This window comes from Monodelphis domestica, chromosome 2, assembly GCF_027887165.1.
Source record: "Monodelphis domestica isolate mMonDom1 chromosome 2, mMonDom1.pri, whole genome shotgun sequence".
Lineage (NCBI taxonomy): Eukaryota > Metazoa > Chordata > Mammalia > Didelphimorphia > Didelphidae > Monodelphis > Monodelphis domestica.
Window position 1 is genome coordinate 291,923,643 of NC_077228.1, and position 21,804 is coordinate 291,945,446.

The 21,804-nt window shown below is 37.8% G+C and overlaps 1 protein-coding gene across 7 annotated transcripts in view; it reads right to left on the bottom strand.

The window, feature by feature from the left end:
* Window positions 1-9,603: 9,603 nt before the first annotated feature.
* Window positions 9,604-21,804, bottom strand: part of ADGRF5 (adhesion G protein-coupled receptor F5) — a 159,242-nt gene continuing 147,041 nt past the window's right edge. For 6 of the 7 annotated variants that reach the window (XM_007484034.3, XM_007484032.3, XM_007484031.3 and 3 more), the window contains 4 exons: window positions 20,873-20,914; window positions 20,723-20,782; window positions 19,507-19,591; window positions 9,604-16,956 (listed from right to left, as the gene is read on the bottom strand). In XM_007484034.3, coding sequence (XP_007484096.1) covers window positions 16,877-16,956; window positions 19,507-19,591; window positions 20,723-20,782; window positions 20,873-20,914 — 267 coding nt within the window. In that variant the 3' untranslated portion in view covers window positions 9,604-16,876. Of the gene's footprint in view, window positions 16,957-17,595; window positions 17,663-19,506; window positions 19,592-20,722; window positions 20,783-20,872; window positions 20,915-21,804 lie in introns of all 7 variants that reach the window. The other variant, XM_056818364.1, reaches the window with a different exon arrangement.

Consider the following 21,804-nt stretch of genomic DNA (forward strand, 5'->3'; position numbering starts at 1 on the left):
TGAAAATTGCCTGTTTTGCTTATGGGTCAGACTTACTTTTCCATTTAAATCTCCTTCACACACAAGTGTCTTTGTGCATACTCATCTATCATAGATGAAAACACACAAAGACAATCGTCATCCTCGGTTACCGAGAGACTGCTACTACTAGACTTACATTCCAAAGCTTTTACCTCCCCTTTTTCTTTGCTCTGTAGGAGGAGTGCCAGTCCAAGAAGGACTACCATTCCCTTCATGTTTATTTCCTCTCATTTTCAGGGGTTGCTAGGATCATGCTCTGGGAAGGCTTAGTAAGACATTAAAGAAGAACAAAAAGCCCCAAATCAAACCCCAAACTGTGCCCAGAAGCTGGACTAGAAACTTTCAAGCTTGTTTGAGCTGCTTTTGAGTTCCAAAGGCTTAGATACCTAGTTTCCTTGGCACAAACTATAGAACTACCATAAAATGCATGGTAAAAAAGACTGTATGAAAAAGCAAGTTTTAATGGTCTCCCCAGGCAGATGACTTCAAAGCAGGGGAAGGAATATACTTGGATGCCTTTAAAATGGTGTTTGTTGTGGAGGAGAGAGCTGAGGAACCCTGGGACATAGAGAGCCCCCATTTCAAATGCCTATTTAGCAGTGAATTGGGATATACATTAGTCCAAATGATTCTGGAAAATAATTTGAAATAATTATATTAAGAAAGTGATTAAAATGTTCACAATCTTTGACTTATTACTGAGGAAATATCCCAAGGAGGTCAAAGATGGGAAGTTAAGTCTTATACATACAAAAATATTCGTAGCATGACTTTTGTGCAAAGAACTGGAAACAAAGTAGAAGGCTAATAATGTCAGAAGGAGGGAGAACAGACCTAAAACTGGAAGAGAATTTGGAGAGGTTGATCTCTATCACCTAGTCCTACTCCAACCTTCTTATCTTACAGATGAGAAAACTGGAGCCAGAGGGTTTCTGTGCGTAAGTCAAGGCCACAGAAGTAATAAATGGCAGAGATGGGATTGAAACCAAGACTTTCTGATTACAAGTCAAGTGCTCTATCCACTACTTAGTGCTAAATGGATTTTTGTAAAAGAAGAGTATAAAGGAATTTGATAAAAAGATATAGTATATGGAAAGTACTTTTTGTAAAAAGGCACTATAGAAATGCTAGTAGTATATTACTGAGTTGTAAGAAAGGATGACTGACTAATACACAGAAGCACATATATACAACTATAATCATGTAAATTGAAAGGACAATATAAAAACAATCAAAACTGAGTGCTGTGAAGTGGTAATGATCAAACTTGGCCCCACAAAAGAGAAAGGAAAATATATTTCCTTCTATTCTGGACAGATATGAGTGACTAACTAAGCATGTGGAAAACAGCATAGAATGTCAGACTTGTTCAATATGCTGATTAGTTTTGCCAAATGACTTTTCCTCTTTAATTTTTTTTTTATTATAAGGGATGCATCTTTGGGAGGGAAGGGCTATCTTGTAAAATGTGGGTATTTAAAAATTAAAGATATCAATTAAAATCATTCAGAAGAAAAGAAATTAATTGGAGTTGCTGTCTTTTTTGGTATTTCATCCTTCTTTGTGCTGTGTGTCTCCTGCTTCTTCTGTTTTGCAATTCATTGGTCAAGCAATTTGGGGACAGTTGGAGAAGGCAGGTGACTTCAACAACTGGTGCTAAAAAAAGTATATTCTTTATATATTTTATTTTATTCTTATTTATATTAATATATTTTATTCTTGATATATTTTCTTTACATATTAGATATATCTTCTTTATATATTTTGTTTTATTCTTATATATAAAATATTTTCTTCTTCATGCATATTCCCATATGTGTATATACATACATATGCATATGCATATATTGCTTAATTTTTTATACATATACAGAGAGTGGGGGTGGAATATTCACCCAAATGGATCTTCATTTCTCCTGATACAATCCTTCAATTTTTCCACTATATCTCCAGAATCTTTATCATTGGGAAGTTTCATCATCTTGCCAAACCAAGTCAGCCTAGGTACTCATGTCTCTTCAGGATCCTTTAGTACTCTGAGTGGAGAGGGCAATTGATGAACTCTTAAGCCTACATCAGAGTGTCCAGAACAGCCATTTCTTCATTTCCCACCTAGTTAAACTCTTGACTTTTCTCTTATATCCCCATACAAGTTCTTTCTTCTGCTCTGCTCCCTTTCCAATATGTTATCTTCAGATCCAGCATTCTATTCACTTCCTCACCTAGCTGCTAACTGAGGTGAGTTTGGGTTCATGAAGGCCATGAATGAACTCTGGGAGGGGGGATATATAGATATAGATATAGATATAGATAAAGGTATAGATGTAGATAGAGATAGAGATGTAGATAGACATAGAGATAGAGATAGAGATAGAGATAGATGATATAGATATAGATAGACGATTTGTCTAATCTAAAGAAATGACTCTGTCAAAGTATGCAGAGGTTTATCCCCAGGAGATCAGGAGATTGATAGAAGATAAAGAAATGTCCAGTCTCAACAACTTGTAAGAGCATCTACTAAGACAGATTAGGGTTAAAGGAGAATAGTGGAAAGAGGACTGGGTTTGACATTTTATAATTTAATTCTTGGTTCTCCTCCTTACTCTCTGTGCAAACAACTTTAGGCAAATTACAGAACTTTTCTAGGCTTCAGTTTTTTTCATCTGAAAGTGAGGGGTTGGACTAGAAGGCTTTTTAGATCCTTTTTAGCTTGAAATCACTGAATCTAAGACTTCTAGGGAATGATCTGTTACAGTATCAAGGTATAGTTTCTAGAATTTTAGAGCTGGAAGTAACTTTATTTCATTTATATAAAAATGTTAGAGGTGTGTGTGCTCGTGTGTGTGTGTGTGTGTGTGTGTGTGTGTGTGTGTGTGTGTGTGTGTGTGAATGTGTGTGTGTTTATGCATTGGAGAGGATGGGAGGGTAGGGAGAGTAGGGGAGGGATGATGATGATTGATAAGGTAACTGAGGTAACAGAATGTGTGATTTTCTTTAGACATTTACCTTCCACTTAAAATGTATCTTGTATTTTTTTTATTTTCAGTTAACGAGCATTTATTTTCTCTTTCAGTAATCCCCAAATTGGATGGGAGGATAAATAAAAACTTGCAGCATATATGCTTAATCAAGTAAAATCAATTCATAATGTGGACATGCAATATATATAGTCACATATATTACATATGATATATACTATATTATATAAGAATATATAATTTTATCACACACAATGCAGGATGTCTAATTCTATACTATTAGCATAATAAATCTGACATGTTGCTGTCATTATAATTAATGATGTAGGATCATAGTCAAGATTAATATTATAATTAATTAAATATTAATTTAGATAAAATAAATATTATAGTATTGAGTAATATTCTTCAATTATAGCATTGCATTATATCATAATTAGCAATTTGATAGAATATGTGATACATGACATATACTATATTTGAAATAAAAATCCTTCCTATACAGATGGGAGATGATAAAACCCCACCTAGGAACCTCCCTAGGGTCAATAAGGCACAACCCTTGAAATTATAAAAAAAAACAAGTTTATTAAGGGTAGGGACATGATTTAAAAAGTCCTAAATCTACACAGCTATAGCTCCTCCCACCAATCTATGCTCCCCCTCATGGAGTTTGCTCTTCTGATCTTCTCACACCCTTCCTATAGCTCCCTGCTCTTATCTAAGATCCCCAAACCTATCTGACTATAAACTAACTTAATTAATATGGATTATCAAAAGGATAAAAAGGAAGGACTCACAGATGTATTTGAGCCCTTTCATAAAACCTGGGGTTAGCTTAACTAGATAACCCAGAGTCCCAGGTGACAAACCCTTGGGATTACCTTAGCCAGGTGGATTTCTGGCAGATGGATCACAGGCAGATTGTTCCTGTACTGCAGGGAGAAAGCAGTCCACTCCAAGGCAAACTCTCAAATCAAGGAATCACTAACCTCTTCACGAGATTAGGATTGCCAAAGGAAAATTGCCAGAGCAAAGACCTCCTTACAGCTCAGTCCAAACCAGGAGAGAGAGAGTGACTGTTAATGCCAGTAAAACTCCCACAATCCTTTTCTCCTTGTCAGAATCTTCTCCCAGGCCTTGTTTCCAAATTCTCCTCTTTTCCTATGATATTAGGTTGTAGGAAGTAAGTAGGGGATAGAGTAAATTTCATGGATTAGCTAATATCATATATTACAGATATAGGATATATATGAGTTTATATATTATATGTGTATATATCCATTCATATACACATATATATGTCTCATTCTGGGTTCTGAGTCCATTGCTTCTCTGTAAGGAGGAGCAATGTATCCTCATTGCTGCTCTGTATGGTAGTATAGCATTGTTCTAGCCTTCACCCCTCTTCTCAGGTTGTTTCTTATATCTGTTCACTTATAGTGTGATGGGATAGAAAGAATACTGGCTGTGGAGTCCAAGGACCTGGATTTAAATCCTGGTTGAGTTACTTACCATCTGTGTATTGGGGATTCTCTGTGTGATGTGGTAAATAAAGCCTGGGCTTGGAATCAGGAGGATTTCAGTTCAAATCCAAGCTAAGAAAGTCACTTAATCTCTGTTTATCTCAGTTTCTTCAACTGTAAAATGGGAATCACAATGCTACTCACTTCCTAGAGTGGTTGCAAGGATCAAATGAGATCTACGTAGAGTATTTATCACAGTGACATTCAATAGTCATTGGAGACATTTAATAAATGCTTGGTCCATCTGTTTCCTCATCTATAAAACAAGGGGATCAAAGTAGCTGTCCGCTGAGGTCCTCCTTTGCAGCTCTAAAACAATGAACCATGAACATATAACTGGCTTCCTTTTCCCTGCCCCAGTTTGTCCCATCAGACCTTGGAAGTGACCCCAGATAAAGTTTGCACCTGGCCTAAACTTACAGTATCTTGTTATCATGCCAGTGACTGGAGTGGCCTTATACTATGGTTGTCCACCAGGTGGTGGCAGAGCCACAGGAGACCGGGACAAGCTGAAGGAGTGCCTTGGGAAATGGATGTTAACCTGGGGAAGAATGTCGGTCATTCTCTCACTCTGGTAGCCTTAGTTTCTTCCTGCCACAATAGCCATCTGGATAGCCCTCTTGGATCTAGGAAAAACTTGGTGTTGTCAAGAAAGCAAAGCCTAAAAGGTCAATGAAGGGTGGTACAAATTCCCTGTGTTAATTAAACACCCCATCAGTAGCCAGCTGTGATTACGGGTGTAAGGAACTGGCTTCCCAAAAGAATATAATCAAAGCATTGGTGGATTTTTCAATTTAGTGACTAAATGAGCTTCTGAGGGAATTTTCTCTGTGACTTGACCCCAATTATCCAGACATCAAGCTGGGTGACTTTGGGGAAGTTCTCATCTAACCTCACTATGCCTAAAGGGGTTGGACTAATTAATCTCTAAGTGATTAGCTCCAATTCATCCAGAATGTATCGAATTTGTGCATGGTACGTAAGCATGTGTGATTCCCATTACACAATCTCTCTGAGAGCAAGAACTGTTTTTATTTCTTTTCTTCATATCTCCAAAGCTTACTTAGCACAGTGCCTAGGACACAGTAAATGTTTAATAAATGCACATTGATGATTTGGAAGAGAGAAGGCGGATATAAATCTTGTTCTGATTATTCTTATACTTACTGCCCTTTGTGTCCTTGGACAAGTTATTCAACTTCTATATTTCTCAGTTTTCTGATTTCTAAAATGAGGGGCTTGGTGCTATAGGATATCTATGCTCTGGTCCAGTTCTAAAGATCTTTCTGTGTCAGTAGGATCATAAGATCACAGATTTCTCAAAGTATAAAGAGAGCTTACAGGCCACTGAATCCAATCCCTTCTTCTGACAGATGAAGAAAGTGGTTAAATGACTTCTCCACTATGCCCCAACTAATAAATGCCTTGTCTTTTATGGTTGGTGGTGTCATTTCAGTCACATACAACTCGTCATGACCCCATTTGGAGTTTTCTTGGCAAAGTTATTGGTGGTTTGCCATTTCCTTCTCCATTCCATTTTATAGATGAGGAAACTGAAGGTTAAGTAACTTTCCCAGGATCACACAATTAGTAAGTGTCTGAGGTCAAATTGGAACTTGGGAAGATGAGCCTTCCTCACTCAAAACTCTGCATTCTCTCCATCGTGCTACCTAGCTGCTCCTACCTTTTATTGTATTTGCTATTATCTCATCTTCATTGGGTCTTTGCTTCAGCATAGGAATTTTCTGATTCTTCTCTAATTATTCTCCAGTCATATTTCCTTAGAGGAGTTATTCCAAATAACCTTTTTGCTCATCATCAGAGGATCTAGTCTACACCTTATTGAAAAAGCTAGGATCATCTTTCTTGAATTCTCTTATTTCCCCTTTCTCAAGATTGCTCTGTTTCTTCCACCATTCTCCTCTATTTTGCTCTGTATCTGAGAAAATGCTGCCCTCTTCCCTTGTCAAAGTTAACAATTCTTATTGTGTATTTAGTCCCATCTTCTCCTATGTCGAGGTGTATTTGCTCTTTGGTCACTCCAAGCTCTCTTATTCTAAATCATTTTCTCTCTCTACTATGGGCTCCATTAGAGCTGCCTTCAGCTGGGGTATATGGACTATTCAGAGAGGACTAGCACCTCTGGTGTAAAGGCTTGCCAAGTCCTTTTGAGGGCTGTTCATCCACCTTTGGTGTCTACCTGTCAACTCTCATTCATGATTCCAAGAAACTGTAGCATGCACAGCCATCTTGGCAAATGGGCTAAACCAGGTTGAGGATAACTGACATGCCTCAAACATGTCAGTGATCTAGGGGAATGTTTACCCCAAGCATATGAGAACTTCTTCTGGTGTAATGGGTAGATGAAAACAATTTGTTTCAATGACCATGAAGGCTGATGAAATAGGCACTGTAGAGTGCATAGAGCTTGGCCAGAAATAGAAGATGCCAATGCATCCTGGACCTACCTCTCAGGGTTATTGTAAGGTTCAAATGAGATAGTATTTATAAAGTGTATAGCACAGTGTCTGACACATAGTTTTAAAATACAATTCCTTTTTGTGTCATGATCTAGTGAAGTCTGGTAGGAGGGTAAAACCTCTTTCCCTTTTATGTCAGCCTGGTGAAGCCTATTGACCTCAGGAAATGTTGAAGTAGAGGAAAATTAAGCATCCTGCCCTTCCACTGCCTAAATCCCACTAGGTGGAGCCTTCCCTTTTTCTAGCATACTGCATAAAGCCTAGAGTTCTCCCTGGAGTGATTCACTGGAAAGTGTCCCACCCAAGACCATCCAGAACTTATTCAGGTTCCTTTCCACTTACCCTCAACCCTAATGAGTCCCTCAGGACTAGGTACCTAGTGTCCCTTGAAGCTACCTTTCCAATGGAATAAAGAGAAAAGGATGCCTCTTCATTTCCTAGAATCTCCTCTAACTTTCTAAAAAGCATATGTGCATTTTGGCACTGGACTTCTGGGCACAATGTCCCTGCCTTTGCTGGCTAACTCAAGGGAGTGACTCAGTGACAGTTACAGGACCCAGGAAGAGGAGAGTTGGGCTTCCTGGAGGACTTATGGAAGTGTGGGTATACTATCGACACAACCAAGGAGATTATAGATGGAAGCACCCTAAATAGATAGTCTAGTTCAGTGATGGATGGCAAACATTTTAGAGGGGCAGGTGATGTCCTTAGGTGTATGTGGAGAGGGGGAGGGAAGCAGACTGGCCCTGCTTCTCTCTGACTTTCTAGTAACAAATTTTGCTGAACTCTGAGGGCCCCGAGTGCCCCCTCTGGCACATGTGCCAAAAGTTCACCACTACAGATCTAGGCCAACCATTCATCTTACAGGTGAAGAAACTGATTCTCAAAGAAACAAAGTGACTTGTTTAAGGTCACACATTATCTTGTCTTCTAGGTTCTCTGACTCCAAAGTTTGAGTTAAGTTCTCCTTATCACTCTAGGTACAAAGATTTTTTAAGCAGAGATTAACTCATATCATCGCTCAAAATTATTCTATGTAGATGCGATATATACTTTGTCATATGCAGAAGGCCAACCCTAAATGTGTGTTCCCAAATTCACCATGAAATTTTCCCTGCCTTAAAATCCCAGAATTTTAGAGTTTTAGAGGCTCCCATCTAGTCCAATACATACTTCCAAAGAATCTCTACTACGGCAAATTAAGCTGTCTTCTAGCCTTGGCTTGAAGACCACTTGAGCCAGCCCATTCCACTTTTGGCTGCTCTAATTGCTAGTAGAAAGCTGGTTGGCTCAGTAGATAGAGCTTTGGGCCTGGAAGACCTGAATTAAAATTTGGCTTCAGACACTAGTTGTGTGACCCTGGTGTCAAGTCACTTAACCTCTTTTTGCCTTAATTCACTGGAGAAAGAAATAGCAAATCACTCTAGTATCTTACCAAGAAAAACCCATGGACAGTAAGGTTCATGGGCTCACAAAGAGTTGTATATGACTGAAAAACTGAACAACAATAGATTGTTCGAAATTTTTTCCTGGCATCAAACCTAGATTTGCCTCTTTCCCATTTTGAGCCATCGATCCTGGCTTCTAAGGTCCCAAAGAAATCTAATTTCTCTTCATCACAGGACAAACCTTTCAAATATTTGAAGGCAGCTATTGTGTTCTCTCCCAACCCATTTTTTTCTCTAGCTTAAGCATCCCAAGTTTCTTTAATCTGGGAAAAGAGGAACACAGATCTATATTTGGAAAGCACCTTAGAAACCATGTAGAACAACCTTCTTATTATATTATGTAGATGAAGACAGTGGACATAGGGAACTTAACTTGGCATATCCAAGGTCACACAGAAAGTAGGCATCTAATTCATTTTTCTATTTTAGAGCCATTGTATTTTACATTGGACCATACTGCCTAAACTTATTTGGTATAGAATTGAGATTCTTCTTCATACTGGCTCAGAAAGTCAGCATAGAGCCAGGGGCCTTGACCATAGTTTGAATCTGACCTCTGATACTTACTGGGTGACACCTAATCTCTTGTCTGTCTCACTTTCCTCAACTGTAAAATGGGGATAATAACAGTAAAGTATGTCACACAGTGCCTGACCTATAGTTTTAAAATACAATTCCTTGTTGTGTCATGATCTAGTGAAGTCTAGTAGGAGGGTAAAATCTCTTTCCCTTTTGTGTCAGCTTGGTGAAGCCAATTGACCCCTCCCCAGAATAATCCTTTTTTTCTTTTTAACTTTTTTATTAAACCTTTTTTTTTTCTTTTTAAACTCTTACCTTCTATCTTAGAATCAATACTGTATATTGGTTCCAAGGCAGAAGAGTGGTAAGGGCAGGCAGTGGGGGTTAAGTGACTTGCCCATAGTCACACAGCTAGGAAGTGTATAAAGTCATATTTGAACTTAGTACCTCTTACCTATAGAGCTGACACTCAATGCACTGTCACCTAAAAATAACACTTTTAAATGAACAAAATACATAAGATTACAAATACAATTAAACTGAAATATAATGATCAGTTCTTTGTTTTATGGAAAGCAGTTCATCCCTGGTCTGCACCTCGTAAATACTCAGAACAAGCAGTCACCTCTCACACCTGTGTGGGTAGCTTTTATTGACAAAGAACTTGGTGATGAAATACATAGGAAGCAAGAACAAATCATTTCCCTTCTGCTTATATATCCGAGGTGTGAGTTTTGTGACAGGGGGAAAAAAAAAACCTCTTTGAAATACAAAAATAAATGTCTTCCTCTTACATGATAGAATACATTATCTTACAGAGAACAGAGGGCTTGAAGACAAGCTGAAATCATCGACAGGACGATATGGTGCAGAGAGATCTAACAAGCAAGAGAGAGAACCTCCAGGGAAGCCCATGGGGCCATTGAAATAGGAAAATGCTCCTAATCCAGGTTCTGAAATTGAGGTGTTGATTTGCATGGGGCTGGAGTTTGAGGCTGGGAAAGAAGCCATGGTGGTAGCTCTAAAGAGAAGTTTTTGAAGGACTGGGAAACAAAAGTGTTAGTATTATGGGCAAGGATCAGACATGAGTCTGTCTATTGAAACATCTTCAGATGCTGGCCCATATATGAAGGGCTCACTAGCCAGAAAATCCATTTAAATATTGAGAGACAGTTGGTTCATAGATGATTAGTAGCCTGAGAACTCATAAGTGGCCAAGACAAACTTTGCCCAGTGCCATCCCTTTCAAGGATTTCTGCAATAGTTGATGGATGGCCTCTTGTTTTGGAAAAGTGACCTCTCTTGACTTTCGCTCATAGGGCAAAAGAATTACTCAGAAGGACCCAGAAATGTTCACTAGTTGCCCTAAAGAGCACTATTTACAGTGGGAAATCTTTGCTTCTGATCCCATCATAGAGGCACTTTGGACTGAACAAAGAAAAGTGAGGGGCTGCATTTTGGTAGCAATCGTCTTAAAATAGTACACGGGTTCTTGGATTATGTTTTCTAACATGATCTCCTTTGGCAATCTGGGAAAGACTGAGAATCTCTTCTCAGAATAATGTGTGTGTGTGTGTGTGTGTGTGTGTGTGTGTGTGTGTGTGTTTAACTTTTACCTTCTATTTTAGAATACTATATTGGTTCCAAGGCAGAAGAAGAGAGGTAAAGACTAGGTAATGGGGGTTAAGTTATTGATAGTCACACAGCTAGGAAATGTCTGAGGTCAGATTTGAATCTGGACCTCCTATCTCTAAGCTTGGCTCTCAATTTACTGACCCACCCAGCTGCCCCCAGAATCATGTTTTTATATGCATAAAATGACACATCATAAGAAATGAAGAGCAGATTAATTTTTTGAAAAAACTTGGAAATACCTACATGAGATCATGAAGAGTGAAATGAGTAGAATCAAGAGAATATTATATATAGCAACAGATTTAATATTTGAAGAATAACTTGTGAATGTTCGCCTTTAGTAAATGAACTGAGAAGGGGAAACAAGAAAGACATAATCTATATATGCATATCTGTTTGCTAGATGATGCCTTCTAGGGTGTGAGAAGGGGAAGGAGGAACTGAAATTTTAAAAATACATAAAATAAAATATGTAAAGTTACAAAGGAAACCAATTATATTCACATAAAGATGTGATTCTTTTTCCTCATCCAAGTTCATAGATTCTCTGAAATCTATCTGTCATGAGGCTGATAAGAGTCCTTTTTCTAGAGGAATCATGCCAACCACCCTGGAAAAACAGCTCCTTTAGGTGAAATCAAGCAATCTCTTCATACCATAAACTCCCTCATCCCTAATCCAGTCTCTGATGCTTTGTAGATGCATGACCCCAGGCAAGTCACTTAACCTCTTGATTCCACTGGATTCACTGAAAAAGGAACTAGCAAACCAATTCAAATTTCCTTGCTAAAACCCCATGGAGAGCTGTGGCATCATGAAGAGTCAGTTTGAACAACTGAACAACAGTAATCCTCATCCCTAATATCTTTTCTGATCAGGGCTAGTCAATATGCAAGGAAGACTTTCGTGGCAGGTACTGTGGGACTATTTAAAATAGACCAGATATAACTGTTAGCATGCCCCACCACATGGCACATCACATAAGCAAGTAGTATAACTTCTCTGTGATTAAAGCTTGAAATATCAGACTTTATAGCAGAATTGTGGAAATACTACTCAAACAATTCCTGAATATTAAGCAAGGGGAGTTCCTGAAAGAAGGTAACTGCTCCATCAGAAATCTTATGTACAAAGATTTGCAAAGAATTCATTGAAATATTGGTTCCCAGGTATCAGATTTAATCTTTATACTCTTATCCCAGGCCAGCGGCAATGACCTGGATGTGGGAGATATCACCACTGGATCTAGTATGAGAAGTCTGGTGGAAATTAGGAAATCTAGCATGGGACTTAGTTGGTAGCCATAGAATCTTTGAATACAAAGAAGGAAGATCTACAAGGACTTCTTTTGAAGGTTCTAATTGCTTTTTTGTCCTCAAACTGGATCAAAAGTCCATTTCCAATCACTCTGGCAGCATATAATTGAAAATGATGACACAGAAACTACATTCCTGGTAAATAGCCCAATGGCATCTTTCTCCTCATCTCTGTGACAAGACATTGTCATTATAACACCTTGAATATTACCCAGGGCATGAGAATTAGAGTCCCTTCTTTTCTGAGTAGTTGCTGTTTGTTCCAAATGTTTGTTAATGACACCTAATTGCCATTTGCCCAGTCCCTTCTGAGATCACTACCAAATTTCACTGCTCCTAAATCTCACAGGTAAAGAAAAGGTTAGGGATTTTTGTTTGTTTGTTTTGTTTTTGCTGGCTTCAGAATAATTCTAGTAAGTCACTTTTAGGAGTAGTTAGGCAGTTCAGTGGAAAGAGCACTGGACCTGGAGTTAGGAAGACCCGGGTTCAAGTCCACACACAAATGCTCACTAACCGTGTGACCCAAGTAAAGCCACTTAACCCTGTTTGCCTGTTTCCTCATCTGTCAAATGAACTGAAGAAGGAAATGACAAGCCACTTTAGCATCGTTGCCAAGAAAATCCTAAATGGAGTCACGAAGTCAAACTTAACTGAACACCAAAGTCCTTTTGCCCTCTGTCTACCTCACAAAATATCATGACTTTCAACCACCTTCACCTTGAAACCTCTCCCTAAAATTCACCTCATATTACTCACTAGTTCCATTTTCCCTGCTTCCTCATTACTGCCTAACCCAGTTACAGTTCTCATCCTTGTAAGCCTTAGTAGATTTGTGATCCCCATAATCCCAGACACACTGATCCAGAACTGGAAGAGAACTTAGACATCATCTTGTCTAACCTTCTTAGTTTATAGATGAGGAAACAGAGGCTCACAGAAGTTAGGTGACTTGTCTAAGGTCATTAAAGGAAGCAGAAGAGTTAGGGTTTAAACTCAGGCCCTCTGAATTGAAATCCCCTCTAACATGTTGTCCTTTCTCTGATCCCATCAAAGCAAACTTATTTTATCGTAATCGGAAAATCCTATGATTTTCATTTCTCTCCAAATAACTAGTTGGCATAAAGAGAAGAGGATTCAGAGTTGTGCCATCTGCAATGGATTCCTGCTCAGTGTCTTGGGTTTAATAGACTGAGTTTCAGTGACTATTTCTATATTTTCTATTTTTTCTATATTTCTTACTATATTTCTATATATTACTTTTTTCACAAATACCAGCAGGACTACTACTAGACTACAAGTGGCTTAGGAATACAGAGATCTAGACTCATTCTAGCTAGTCAGCCAATAAGCATTTATTTATTTTCTTAAACACCTTCCTTCTGTCTTAGAATCAATACTAAGTATCAGTTCCAAGGCAGAAGAGTGGTAAGGGCTAGGACACTGGAACTAAGTGACTTGTTCAGGGTTACATAGATAGAAAATATATGAGATTACATTTGAACCCAGAGTCTCTCACCTCTAGGCATGGCACTCTATCCACTGAGTCACCTATCTGTCCCTCAACAAATAAATGCTTACTATATGCCAGCAACTCTGCTAAGTTTGAAGAAAATTTATTTCTCCCTATATCTGATCCAGTCTCTTGCACAGTGTTCTGCACATAGTAGGAACTTGGCCAATGCCAGGTAGAACTTCCCAAGTCAGTGAGGGTGGCCCTTTGGAAGATGGTGGCTTCAAAAAGAAATGTTTCACTTTCATTTCTCAAGCTTCTGTTAGAGATTTCACAGGTAAATCTATCAAGATGGAGAGCAGAGCAACTAAAAGCAAACACCATCCCTCTCTGCAAATAAAACTGACTAGATCTTTCAGTAAACACCAGTTATCAGACATCTTGGCTGACAACTCTCCTCTATCCCTCAGGGTTATCATATGAGGACTGATTATTGTTGAGGAAGAAAAGCTTACCACAGGGCCAACTGTGGAGTTCTGCATTCCCATGTGTTTGGAATCCAGTCATGAACTCAAACAATTTGGGTTCTCAGCACTCAGTGCTCTGGAAATTTCTTGGGAAATAAATCACCCAGTAGAATGGTCAATGATTGACCTCTGCATCTTGGACTAAGGCAGAGAAATCTGAAAATGATGTTTTTCTTTTATTACCCTGTTGAATCTGGAACTACATTTTTTGATCTATTTTCAGAGCCACCCTCCAGTGAATTGAAGGAGGGTGTGTGAATATGTGTGTGTGTGTGTGTGTGTGTGTGTGTGTGTGTGTGTGCATTTTGTCATGTAGAAGTGAGAGAACGTGCTCCCATTCAGGAGTATGGGCAGAGTGCCAATATCATATCCTATGTAACCCTGATGAAAGTTCCTGGAATTCCACAAGTCCTGTTCATGCTGTGAAGCACAATAATCTCCTTAGGGTTTCCATTGAAGTCAATGGAAGCAACAGTATTCAAAATTAACTTCAGGATATGGATCTAGGGATTCCTTTCCTTTCCCATTAAAAATCCAGATGTAAAAATTGCCATCTATTCTGGTTCACTCTTCACTTTTCCTTAATTTCCTATAATCGAGCTTTGTTCTATAACTTTTTTGTGCTTATCTCTTTTCTAGCTACATTCATCTGAGTTCTTACCAAGTTTCCAGGACAAAACAACCTTACATTTCACTCAGGCTCTCTCCTTCCCTTGTTATCCATTCTTTGTTCTAGATACTTCCAAAGCCTTCTCAGCCTTGGGGTTGAGCAATGACCTTGGGCACACCATCAAACCTCTCCAAGGCTTCGGTTTTTTTTTTTTAATTTAACATAAGGAGGCTAAACTAGATGATGAATAAGGTAAATCCTCCTCTAAGACCAACATGATGTTAATCCCCCAATTTGGGCCTCTTAGTCTGTTTTCATTTATTATAGGATCATCCATTTAAGGCTAGAAAGAACCTCAAAGGTCATATAGTCAAACTCCCGCAGTTTATAGATGAGGCTACAGAAATCTGGGTACTCCAAGACATAAGAAGTGTCAGAGGTGAGATTCGAACATAAATTCTCTGACTCTAATCTAGCATTCTTAATAGATTCTTAGCCATGGAATCTTCAGTTGGGCCATTTGTTATGCAATTCTTAGATATACTTGGTGGAGGAATAAATTTCTGCATTTTTGTAAATGGATACCTAATACTAAGTATAATTTAACCCTCCCTATTCCACTTCCAGGTCTTGAAAGAACATAGAGAAATAAAAGGTGAAAAAAATGAAAAGAAAGGCTAAGATGAAATAAGAAAAGGAATGCCAAGTAAAATATTAAAAGGGAACAATCTATACATATCTGCCTAATCTTCATAGAGGGTGAGGGTAGGGCCTTTATGCATTTTATATAGGCATTGTGCTTAGCAAAACTACAAAGAGTCTCAATAAATATCTATAGATAAGGATTATCTTTAAAATAAGGGTTGCACAGAAAAAAATGGGGACTATACAGGAAAGAATCCTTCATCAACCAGAAGTGTCATTAGGAACACAGAGAAGTCAGCTAAAATAGAATCCACTTGTGGAAGATTTTCTAAGTGATTAGATATAGTCACCTTAAACCATATTAGACTTCCAAATGAAAACTGCTCTGTGATTGAGAAGTCTAGAGGAGACAATGTATAGCTTTGGAATACACCAAAAGAAACTGTCACCTATATCATCCATCACCATCACAATCATCTAAAGAGTAATAACACTATATAATGCACAGAAAAGAAGTACCTGGCTAAAGCTCTTAAATAATCAGAATATAGATTTATTTACAGTGCAATAGATATATTTTAGCAATGAGAAGATTCCAGATCATTGGGACACATTTCAAAGAGCGGTCTCAATGAGGAAACTTAACAACCTGACTTGTCTTACAAGCTCTACTTACTTTAACCAATAATTCGTTTTTTGCTTGAGATGAACTATAACTAGTTATTTCTGTACCTGGGACAAGTGGCAGTAGGGAAGTGTAGGCTCACCTGGAGTACAGCCCCTGAGGGAAGGAAACTAAAAGATTCAGAAGCTGCTGAAGTAGGAGGAAGGGCAGGAAGCCATAATGGGGTGAGGAAAGAAGAGGCTTGGGAAATGTGCCATGGAATGATGCTATAGACATCCTCTAAATTTCTTACCCTTGGACAAAATTCTAGTCACCTCACCTTGCTCTGTGATTGGGTCTGCAAAAGAATACTCTCCCAGTTTCCCTTGCCCTTTTTTCTTCATCAATAAAAATCTCAAAACACAAGGATAAGACAAGTGGAGTCATAAATCTCTTCTGTTTTTTAGCAAATTCTGTATTCTAAGAGAAAAGGTCTTTAATGATGTCATTTCCTTTTTTTGCTGTTTCCTCATCATTTTTCTGTATTTTATTCAGAATGGCACCATCAATTGATTTGGACTAGCTTTACTACAACTCACTTTTAATTTCTTATCTTTCTCTATTTTCCCCATTTGCCACATAAGAATACTCCACCTTGGATAATCATCATTACATCTAAGACTGTTGTTTTTGATTTTAAAAAGTTTTTAAGTCACAATTTCTGGGGGCGTCCTAACTCTTTAGTCCCTATTATTTTAAGCAGAGTTGAAACTGAGAACCATGTCAATGTCTTTTCAAGACCTTAATTCACATTCAAGCCAAAGAAGAAGCTAGGTTTGGGGTAACGTTATAAGATCTCTTAAATACTGTACACACTGGGGTTCATTCCAAAGAAGAAAAAAAGTCAAAAGTAAACAATAAAACCACTTGGAGTCAAAGTCTTTACACGATTGAGTGTGACCTCTTCCTTTAGTGCAAAAGTCTGTGCCATAAGGCCTTGAGGGAGAGGGTGTTTTTCAGATAGGTATTTTACAGGTATCTCCTTTTCTGAAGCTTGTCAATGAATGGTAAAGTCCATTGTTCCCAGAAGTCACGCAAGACTGGTTTTCTGTTTTCAGTTAAGCAAAGAATAAGCACTGGATGAGTTTTCTGTGGATGAGATGGTTGTTTCTGGGGGCGACACATTGTATGTTCCTGTAAGGCAAAATAAAAGCAAACAATACTGGTCAAAGAGGGGTGTTCTCCAGGTGGAAAGTAGACGCTTCCTATTTTGCCCACCAGGGAGAGCTCTGTTCTAATGGAAGGGCAAACTCTACCACTGCTTAAAACCAACTTGTCCGGGTCATCATCATCTTCCCAACAATCAGAAACAGGCTAAACTAGAGCCAAATATTTTGCTCTCAAACATGCATGGCAGCACAAAAGCCCCAACTATATTTCATGCCACTCTAGCAGTCAGGGAGAAGCCAGTCCTCTACAAAGCTCTGAGTGTAGCCAGCTGCCCCCACAAGCTTGATCCAAAGCCACTACATGCACTGGATAGGGAGGACTATAAGTGGCAGACTTGGTCAGAGCTCACTCCTTTCCCCTTCTGGCTTTGGTGAACCTGGACAGATATCAAGGAAGGGACTGGAGAATGAGAGGGAGAGAGGGGAAAGGGGAAGGAGGAGAGGGGAAAAGAGACATTGAGGCAAGGCTGATGTGTGAAGGAGGGATGCAGAAGGGGCTTGAAGAGAGTGGGGTGGGTAGTTGGGTGGGAGAATGGGAGCTGGAGTCGAGTGCAGGGACACATGTGTGTGTTTGGGGAGGGGAGGGACAAAGTGCCCACCCTACCATTATAATCATGAGCTGCAACAGCCAACAAGGCTTCCATCACTGCATGGGGGGGCCTTTGTGACTGCTGACAACATAAACCAAAGGGATAGTCATTACTGAACACCAAGAACATTAAAAACTGCAATGGAATCAGTGACCAATGAGAGATCCACGCAAATATCCAGGCAGTCATTGGACATTTGAATTTTCTTTAAGTTCTAGCAGCTTCTTTGCTCATCCTTTGTAATCGATCATGACTACAGTCACATCCATAAATTCTACATTCAAACCTAGATTTAATCTGGATAATTCTAATAAAAACTTGTGTGGAATTTTATTGTTTTTCATTTAGCTTTAAATTATATCGATATTTGCAGCTGTGCAGATCTGACTTACTGCGTTGCCTGAATTTTATTTTTAATATTAAATGGGACAATGTATCCATCTTGTTTTCCTTGCTCCCAGTGATTGTACTTACTCATGTGAATGACTCTCTCTATAATGGCAAAGTGATTTATTGGCAACGTCTTCAGAGGATTTAGTCATTTCTATTTCAACCTGTGAGGGTGGTTTATTTGTACAGGAGAATCTTGGTTGTGCTCTTTTAAAAAAAATTATAAATAATACACAAAGAAGTATGTGGAAAACATTGCACTTTAGAAATTTTTGAAAATAAAAGACATTTCCAGGGCTTCTTTTATAACAAGTGAGTACAGCATGGATTCAACTAGCAATTTTCTTTTCTTTTCTTTTTAAATTAGTTTGTTGGTTACATCAAAATTCCCAGGTATCTTCCTCTCTCCCTCCCTTCCTTGCACAACCAGAGACATTACTTGTCTCTCTCTGTCTCTCTCTATATATAAATGTGTGTGTATATATATTTATATATATATATATAAGCTATATACATAAACTGTCATTTCTGTTTCTATTTATTAATTCTTTCCCTAAGGGTGGACATTAACAAGTTATTTTCCAAACATGAATTCTGTAGCTATATATAATGTTCATTTAGCTTTTCATAATTTTATATGGGTCTTTCCATGCTTTTTAATTAATCTGATCATTTCTTATTAATTATGTAGCTTTATATAATATTCTCTTGGTTCTCTTCTCATTTGACAATTTTCTAGACTTGGGCATGTGTACTATCTAGTCAGGTTCAAGGAGGATGGGGGATATTAGTTTGTTTTAAGGATGCTCTCTATTGCTACCTGTCTCAAGATAAAAATGTCAGTCATTTATCTTGCCAGAATGTGTTTTGAATGCCATGATATTCCATGCAACTCGGTTTACTTTATTTTTTTTTAAAGTTGAGCATTCTTTTTTTATGTTTGTATCCAAACTATAACTGAAATGGAGCCTAGATGGATAAATTTCAGTTTTTCACGGCTGCAGAATCAGAGCCTTTTGGGTCAATCATCTACATAAGCTCAAGGTGGATGATGCTGAGGCTTACCAAAGTGACTTTCACATACTTTTGTAATATATAATGTAAAAGTGCCTATTTGTTTATGAGTAAAAACTCTTGCAAAGGAGCAGTTTTTAAAGTACGTGGCTGTGTGTCCATGTGTGTTCGTGTGTGTGTGTGTGTGTGTGTGTGTGTGTGTGTGTGTGTGTGTGTGTGTATGGCTGTGACACTGAAGTGACAGCTTTCTTAAATCATGTCTACAATCCCCAGACATTATTTTATGTCCACAAGGGGATTGCCCCACTGTAAATAATTGCCTGGGAAAATTTTCCTTCAACGTTAATGCTTAGATTTTCTTAAAGTGGGCATTAATCTAATTTTTTTTAATGAGTACCCCCCCACCCCCTGCAAAGTCATTACTTTTTACATATAGGTCCTGAAAGGGTCAAGGAAGCTAGCAAAGGATCAGAAATTCATCTGCTTCACTGACTTGAGAACACCTAGAAGTCACTGCATACCTGTTTTACCAAACAAATTGTTAAATCTTCTTGATATTGGAGAACTCATGGAAAATACAGGAGTTGATGAAGCCAGAGATGTTGACTAGAAGGCATAAAAAAGATCATTTAGAAGCACGGCAATTTTGTTTAGAGCACAAGACAAGTAAGGCCAGAGTTTGAATCCTCTTGGGTTAGCTTTTGTCTATTTGGTGACCACAGCTGCGTCCTTAGCCCCAACCACCAATCCAGCCACAAGTACATTGTTAGTCACCAGGAGCACTAGCTGAGAAAGTATGGATGGGTATAGATTTCAATTTTTTAAAGCAGAGCATCAAATACCAGGCATCTATCATAGGACTTGTATAGTCATAATTCAAAATTCTTTTCTTTTAATAGCGTGCTACTGAGAATGTCTATACAAAGGAAGATTAGCATATTATATTAAAGGATAATAAGTTTGGAGCATCTAGGTTGTATAGTGATTAGAGTGCTGGGCCTAGAGTTGGTCTGACTCATCTTCCTCAGTTTGAATTTGGCCTCAGACATGTACTACCTATGTGACCTTGGGCAAGTCACTTAATCCTGTTTGCCTCAGTTCCTCATCTGTAAAATGAACTAGAGAAGGAAACGGTAAACCACTCTAATATCTCTGCCAAGAAAACACTAAAAAATGCCAGATATAAGTGAAAATGACTGAACATCAATAATAGGTTTGTTTTTATAAAAAGAACTATATCTATTTTGAGTTAACTTATTTCTTTGGGTCTTAGGTTCCCCCAGTACACTGATATCTTAATTTTGATTAAATTATTTAACTTGAAATTCAATTATTTTAGTTGAAATTAAAAATCATTGGCTTAGGTTATCCATATTCATGATATCCCAGCTTAAGGATCTCTAGACTTCATACTAATTAAAATCAAGCGGCTGTTTATATAGATGAAAGAAATGGGGGGCAATGGAGGATGAGGCACTTGTCTTGATAATTGATTTTAGTGTAAGTTCTTTGAGGGCAGAGACTTTTATTTTAGTCTTTGTACACCTAATGCCTAGCATAACGTTCTGGAACTTAGTAGGCGCTTAATAAAAGTAGTTAATTGAAAAGATTATTTCAAGAGATCCTATAATATCTGTTTCCTGGATCAATGCCATTACTTAGTCCTTTACTTGGTTTCTCATTATGTGGGGCTACCTGTGCAAAGCAAAGCAAAATCTCCAGAGATGAAGTATTTACCTTTGTGTGTTGTGAAGACCATCTAGATAGGGAGAATTTATGCAGCAGAGCTTCCTGTACCTGTTGTTTGAAAGAAGTTATCAATGATCAAATTGTCTTCAGAACTGTTGAATGTTCTTAGGAGGGGAATTTAATTATTAAAAAACTTACCTTCTTGTCCCAGAGGCATCCAAACAACAAAATGAACAACCCCTAGAGGAGAAAAAAAGATTTTAAAAAATGGGTTGGTTTGCTTCTCTTCAACTGTAAGGAGATAGCAGGTATAGCCCCTCAAGATAGAAGGCATTGTGAACTTTCTATTGACTGATAGATACCCTTGCATTTTTTCAAAAGTTGGAATTGGAGAATAAATGTAGGACATCATTATGCAAGAAATATATGTGAATTCCTGTATGACTATCCATTGATCTAGCTATCCATCTATCTAATCTATCTATCCATCTATATATCTATCTGTCCATCCATCCATTCATCCATCCATCCATCCATCGGTAAGGAGTTTTGACAAAATAAGAGAGCATCTTTTAATAATTTAATTTTTAATGAAAATATAGTAGAGTTGTAAATTAATATTATCCCTTTAAGCCAGAAAAAAGAAAACTTCTAGCAGCTTTTAACAATTATCAATTTAGTTTAATTAAAATAGAGATAGTAAAAGAACATAGTAAAATGAATATAGTAGAGAAATATAGAAAAGAGGTAGAGAAAGAAAATGTCCTAATGTCTATACTAGTTATACTATAACTACCTATAATTACTACCTAAAAATGCCTATATCTACCTATAACTGTTGCTAATAACTGCCATTAGAGAAAGAGAAAGTCCAGCTGATCACCCTTCAGCTCAGTTCACCAGGCAGAATATATATATTTTTATTTATTTATTTATTTATTAGTTAGTGGTAGTCTCTCGGTGACCAAGAATGACTATAAATATATATATTTATATATATATTTATATATACCGAGAGACTACCACTAACTAATAAATATATATATATATATATATATATATATATATATATATATATATATATATATATATATATATTTATCCCAACCACCAACGAATCACCAACCCAT